Source organism: Drosophila miranda, chromosome XL (genome assembly GCF_003369915.1).
Source record: "Drosophila miranda strain MSH22 chromosome XL, D.miranda_PacBio2.1, whole genome shotgun sequence".
Lineage (NCBI taxonomy): Eukaryota > Metazoa > Arthropoda > Insecta > Diptera > Drosophilidae > Drosophila > Drosophila miranda.
Window position 1 is genome coordinate 13,988,377 of NC_046673.1, and position 6,919 is coordinate 13,995,295.

The following is a 6,919-nucleotide window of genomic DNA, read 5'->3' on the forward strand; positions in this document are numbered from 1 at the left end:
TCCGAGTGTGTGGGTGGGTGTCCGCGGGTGTGCCTGTGTGTAAGAAGGTGTCCGTGTGTGTCCGTGTCCGTGCCTGTCCCTCTGTAAATATCCGCCTGTGTGTGCTTCCGTATCCGTATCCGTATCCGTTTGTGTGCGTTTCGTTGGTAATCAAACGCTTAATTAATATGACACACCAATACATGCTCGTACAGTGGGGGTGGCATCGTTTTTCGGTTTTTCGCATATTTCTGATAACACTCGCGCCGTCCTGCCCACTCGCCAGTGTCCTTTAGCGAGCGAGAGAGGGAGAGTTCCATGCTGAGACCTTAGTTCCTTAGTTGAGGGCATCGTTTGCGGTAATTGCTTCATAATTTAACAATTATGCAAACGTGATTGAAGTGATTATATGCCCCTGTTTCTCTGTGTACCCCATGCCGATCCCATTTCCACATCAATGCATCCCCCCCCCCCCCCCACCCCAGCTCGCAATCTCCTGGTTTACGCGTTAATTGAATGGATGTCCTATAGTTTTTGTCGTTGTCGTTGCTTTTTTTTTGCCCACATCCGAAATTAGTTAAACATGAAATTTCTATGCTAATTTCGTACTCTTTTTGCATGCGGCCACCAAAAAGGGCGAGAGCTTTGGGCTCACTCGTTATTGTTTTAATATAACATTAAGAATCGTTTTGTCTGTGGAAATGAGAGGCAGAGCAGGGTGAATTGTTGTGCGCTGGGTGGCCGTTGCTCTAGCGAGTACATGGTCAAACTTTCGGCGAGTGAGGGGAACGAGAACATGCGCTTGTGGGTGTGGGTGTTGTGGACTCGTTGTTGTAGCTATTATTTTCCATGCAGGCACTCGTTATTTTGTGGTCTCCAATTCAAGAATTTCCTTAGGCATCAGAATCGAATGAGTCCATGATCCAAAGTGACTTTTTCTGATGGATTTGGGGGCTCCAGTTTTTTCTATAATTATTTTAGAATTTTTTTTTTCTGGGCAAGGTGTTTTTTAATTATAAATTAATTATAAAAAATTGTATTTTTTTTTTGTTTTTTTGTATGTTTTGTTTCTTTTTTTTGGACATAATTTAGGTATTGAACTGTAAAATCCATAAAAAGCTGATAAATACCACTAAAAATCGTCTGGAAAATATTTAGCTTATAAATTACAAATTTATCATCTTTTGCGGTATTTTTTTCTTACAAATTGTGACTTCGAAAAGGAAATATTTTTTAAGTCCATGCTTTACTGGCAGGATTTTATCGAGGGACTTGGCGTAGGATATTTTTATTTTATTTTTTTAATTATGTTTTTATTTTTTTAAATTTATTTTTCTTAAATTTATTTTTTATGTTTTTTTAAAGTATATTTTTAATTTTTTTTTAATTTTTTTTTTATGTTGTTTTTATTTTTTTTTAATTTATTTTTAATTTTTGATTTTTTTGTTAGTTTATTTGTATTTTTTAATTTTTTATTTTATTTTTTATTTTTATTCTATTTTATTTTTATTTTTTAATTTTAAATTTTTTAAACCTTATTTTTAAATTTTTTTTTTAAAATAATTAAATTGATTCCCTAGGATATCTGGCCAGCATCTGGCTCTAATCTATCCATTTTTCGGTGTTGCCTTCGATTGTTTTTTTTTTGCCTTTTTTCCTCATGGAATCTGCTCTGGGATTCTTCACCTTCAAAGCCCTCGCCAAAGCAGAAGGTTGTGCCTCGAACCTGTATTTATTTTTTATTATTATTTAGCCGAGGAGTTTGCGGAATTGCAATTCCCGAAATCTGTGTGTATTCAGGGGACTAGGAAAGATTGAAATCAGTTTCGAAAAAGAAAAACACAACAAAGGGGAGGCGGCAGGGGGAGGCAAGTAGGCAAGGAGGCAACCATTTGTGGCACCTGGTCATTAGTGTCTGACTGACGGAACTTAAATTTAAAGTGTAACATCAATCATGGGGTAGCAACGAGGACAAGACGCCGAGGGCTAGGCTCAAGTGCTCACACGCGGGGCTTCCTGTTGCTCCTGCGGCATAGCCAGGGGCAGGGGGCAGAGGGGGGGGGGGGGCGGACCAGACCTGCCACAACTCGAATTGTAATGACGCAACAATTTAAAGTTTGTCGTTGATGCTGCAAAACTCGGTGCTAATGGCGTCAGCGTCAGCGTCAACGTCTCTCAACTCATCTTTATCCCCCAGCATCATTCTGGTTGCCTGGGTCCTGGGTCCCGGCCTGGTCTGCTCCGCTCTGCTCTGTTCAGTGTTGTTGTTGATGACGGCGATTATTTGCGCCATGAACACATGGAAGCAGCTGCAAAAGGTGCCACCCGGGCATGGGATAGTACACTTCAGACCCGGCCAGCAGCCTTATGACTCGACTCCGTGTGCAGCAATCCAAACTTTAAGCTGTCGACGGGGCAATGTCGAGCACTGCAAACTGCAGACAGGCACAGAAGGAGATGGCCTCAGCACAGATAGAGATAGAGATGGGGATAGAGAGAGATGCAGACACTTGGCAATACAAATTGAAATAGTTCTTCTGGCCTTCTTCTGTGTTCCGTCTTCGGCCTGGCTCTATATCTGTCTCTGTTGCAGTCGAGTTTGACTGTTGCTCTGCAGGATGTATTAATATAAATGAATTATTCGCATGACGCTCTTCAGCCTCCAGTCTCCAGCCTCCCGTCTCCAGCCTCCATCTCTGGCAGTCGCTGCTTGATAGATATTATGATGGATACGCCTTAACGACGCTGCAGCTTGTAGCCAAAACTTGGCCAAAACTTTATGGCCAACATGCCGGGCCGGAGGGGGAAAGAGAGACCAACACCTGACACTCGTAACGGCGCAGTCAGTAAGGCAACGGCCAAGTAAATAAAACGAATCACTCGGGTACTCCGTTAAGTTCTAATGAATGAACCAGGGTACAGTTGTGTCGGCATGGGATGAACGGAACTAGTTCCAGCTAAAGCTTCGGATTCACAGCCTGTGGAAGGATCCAGATCAAGCAAGCGGAACTAGTACAGTTGTGGGGAACGAATTGAACTAGTTCAGCGAGCCCAACACCAAGTAAATAAAACTAATCACTCGGGTACTCCGTTAAGCTCTAATGAATGAACCGCATGGGATGAACGGAACTAGTTCCACTTAAAGCTGTAGATTCACAGCCAGATCAAGCGCGCGGAACTAGTTCCAGTTAATGCTTTAGAACGAAATGAACTAGTTCAGCGAGCCCAACACCACTTAAACCCAAAACGACCAACGAGGAGCAACGGCCAAGTAAGTTCTAATGAATGAACCAGGGTACAGTTGTGTCCGCATGGGATGAACGGAACTAGTTCCACTTAAAGCTTTAGATTCACAGCCTGTCGGAGGATCCAGATCAAGCAAACGGAACTAGCACAGGTGTGGGGAACGAAATGAACTAGTTCAGCGAGTCCAATACCAAGTAAATAAAACGAATCACTCGGGTACTCCGTTAAGTTCTAATGAATGAGCCAGGGTACAGTTGTGTCTGCATGGGATGAGCGAAACTAGTTCCACTTAAAGCTGTAGATTCACAGTCAGATCAAGCGCGCGGAACTAGTTCCAGTTAATGCTTTAGAACGAAATGAACTAGTTCAGCGAGCCCAACACCACTTAAACCCAAAATGACCAACTGTACTTGAGAACGAGCACTGAACAATGCTCGAGCTGGGAGCAGACAGCCTGCCTGCCCCCAAGATAGGAAGCTCCACCCGCCTCTTGCCCCCCTCCCCCCTCCACCCGCCCTGTTTTGGTGTTGCATACAATTTGCCCATGGCCCTGGGGCGGTAACAGCAATTTAGACAAGTTTATTTATATGAATGTGTAGCACAGACACAGACGGGGCTGGCTGCAATGTTGCTGCGGTTGCAGGAGTTCATGCAACGTGCAACGTGCAACATACAAAAGGCGCTTGGGGGCAAGTTGCCAGCTAATGATATAATGAGCTAATCAATACAATTAATTAGCATTATCTGCATCCTTAAACGGGGGCCCGGCCAGGAGGCGGGCGCACAGCTCGAGGATAGGTCCTGGAGAGTGGGTATTACCGAGTCACCGAGTCATCCAGTCACCGTGGGGAGTCCACCGTTCAGGGCTGACGAGGTGACCCCAAAAACCCGCAACCGAAACCCATTTTGACTGACAGTTGAACGCAGATCCCAGCAGGATAATGGCTGGTAAGAGGATATAGTCGTGCCGGAGGAGGGCGGGTAGGAGTGGGGTCCGGATACAAATGAGGACGGACCAGAGGAAGGATTGGGTGGGTTGCTGAGGTAGAGAACGGATTCATTCCTTCAATCGCAATCTCTGATTCCTGGGGTGCGCCTTGGCTTGCCCTGGCCTGGCCTGGCCATTGCTGCGTAAAAAGTGGGCTAAATGTCGTTGCCAGTATCCTGTGGAGGCAGCTTATCCCCCCCTGCCACTCCAGGGGGGGGGGGGGGGGGGGGGGTTAACTTGAAGGCTGTGAAGCGCTCACCAAAATGGTCCAATTGCCGGCCAAGTGGACCAAAAGTGCCGACGTCGCCTGTTGGATCTACGTCTTCTCTATATATCTCTCTCTCTCCCTCTGTCTGTCAGTCAGTCTCTCTCTCTCTATCCCTCTCTCTCTCACACACTTCATGGCTATTCCTCTTGCGCTGTCCTGTGCACCTGAATTGCTGCCATGGACTATGGACTCCGCCTCCCTCTTCAAGTAAAGCACTTAAAAATTGATGAAAGAGCTGGGGGGAAATTCTTCGACTTCCTATTAACGATTTTTGTGTAAGCGAAACGATAAAAGTCCCTTTAAATTTAGTGGACCAAACTGGTCCGGACTCCGGAGTGTCCTTCGCCATCAAAATGTATGCCATAGAAGAGATTTGTTTAAAACTTGCACAAATAGTCATCTAAAAGCTATCATCTAATCATCATCAGCCAAGGCGCATCTTAGAGCATGAAACCAGTGTTGGTAAGGACCATTAGAGTAGGCAAAAGGTAGTTCTTTGGCTGTACGCTCTAAATGCGGCCAAGGAATGGTCTCAACATATCAAAGGATATCCAAAGCATCGCACCAGTGTTGGAAAGTACCAATATCAGTTCTAATCAACACAAAATATCTACAAAACATCTTAGAGCATGAAACCAGTGTTGGTAAGGACCATTAGAGTAGGCAAAAGGTAGTTCTTTGGCTGTACGCATTAATCAGCGGCCAAGGAAACGTCCCGCCACTGTCAATAGATAACCAGAGCATCGCACCAGTGTTGAAAAGTACCAGTATCAGTTCTAATCAACACAAAAGATCTATAAAACATCTTAGAGCATGAGGAGGAGGAGGAGGAGGAGGAGGAGGAGGAGGAGGAGGAGGAGGAGGAGGAGGAGGAGGAGGAGGAGGAGGAGGAGGAGGAGGAGGAGGAGGAGGAGGAGGAGGAGGAGGAAGAAGAAGAAGAAGAAGAATGTAACTACAATGCAACGTGCATGCCGCATGCTGCATGCTGCATGAAGCGAGACAATACAAAATACTTGGCAAAAATTGTGGCCACTAACCGAAATTGCATTTTCTTCAAGCCACCCAACCCACTGGCAACCTCTGACCCGATGATGACTCCCCCACAGCTCCCACAGCTCCTGCTGCTGCTGTTTCTGTTGCTGCCACAGCCAGTGTAACCGTTATTGTTGCATGTCATAAATGATGCTGCTAAAGAGTCGAGAATAATCCGCTTTTGTGTGCAAAAGCGCGCCACCGACTGCGTAGAGCCCGAAGGGGGAGATGGCGGAGAATCGAGCAGATCCATTGCAGATCCATTAGATAATATTTCATTACAGCAAGGCTGATCCTTTGCACACACACACTCAAGGGTTCCCCCAAAAAATATATTTCCAAGCAAAAGTTTGCCGAAAATGGACTTGAAGGGTGGCTGCAGGGAGGTCCATGTGCAGAGCATGAGGAAGTTGCAAACAACATGGCGCAACAAGAACTGGGACACACGCTTAGAGGGAGAGGGAGAGAGAGGGAGAGAGAGAGAGGGAGACACACATACCCTGGACAGGACAGGCACAAAGTCGTGGTTTCAAAATCCAAGCATCCAAGAATACAAACAATAACAAAATGGAGGAGAGGAGAGGAGAGAGGAGAGGGAATCAACAGTAATACACACACACGGACGGACACACACACACACACATACAAATTAAAAATGCAGATTTCTATTGCAACATTCGGAAGTGCTTGAAAAATTGTTGTTGCTGCTGCTGCTGCCACTGCCACTGCCATCGTTCCCAGTCATCGTTATTGCCAGGACTATTCCATGCCCAAACCCCCTGCCCAAACACCCTGCCCAACCCCCTGCCATCCCATTCCTGCCCCAGCCACGTCGCTGCTTCCTGCTGTTCCTGTTCCAAAAGCCTCCCAAAAGCTCCTCCGACGACGACGACGGCTCTTTCTATTCTCTTCTGGTACGCCTCTCGCCTCTCTGTTTTAGATACACTTCTTCGAGAGAGGAATATATGGTCCCTACTATATCATCGCTTTAAGGGACCAGCCCTGCTCTAGAGCCCCCTAAAATTGTCTTGCTTCTTAAGACAAAACCACACCAAGAATACTGGAATATCCCCAAAGATATAGGCCCCATATCATACCTCTTAGCCTCTATTAGAAGACTTAGACTTGACTCCCCAGAGTATTCGCAAATTCGGGGCCCGACTTCAGTTCTCTCTCTCGTTTTTTTTTTGTGTTCTGCAATAGCATCAAAATTGCAAAGAAAAGCCAGCAAACAGTCAGTAAAATATTGTAGCTGGCAGCTGCTCGATGGTCTGGAGTGTACACGGACTGGAGTTCGGGTTAGTTGGGGGCGGAGTCGGGGGGGGTCGTGGCTAGTTTTGTATGAAAAGCGAGCGTAACAAAACAATGAAAACATCGTCGTCATCACAATCATCGCCATGCGGTGT

The 6,919-nt window shown here is 45.9% G+C and overlaps 1 protein-coding gene across 1 annotated transcript; it reads right to left on the reverse strand.

The window, feature by feature from the left end:
- Positions 1–2,089: 2,089 nt before the first annotated feature.
- Positions 2,090–6,258, reverse strand: LOC117187190. The gene is made up of 2 exons (XM_033389325.1): positions 6,189–6,258; positions 2,090–2,343 (listed from the first exon to the last, which is right to left on the reverse strand). The coding sequence occupies exons 1-2, from the start codon at positions 6,256–6,258 to the stop codon at positions 2,090–2,092; spliced, it is 324 nt and encodes a 107-aa protein (XP_033245216.1).
- Between the last annotated feature and the right edge of the window lie 661 nt (positions 6,259–6,919).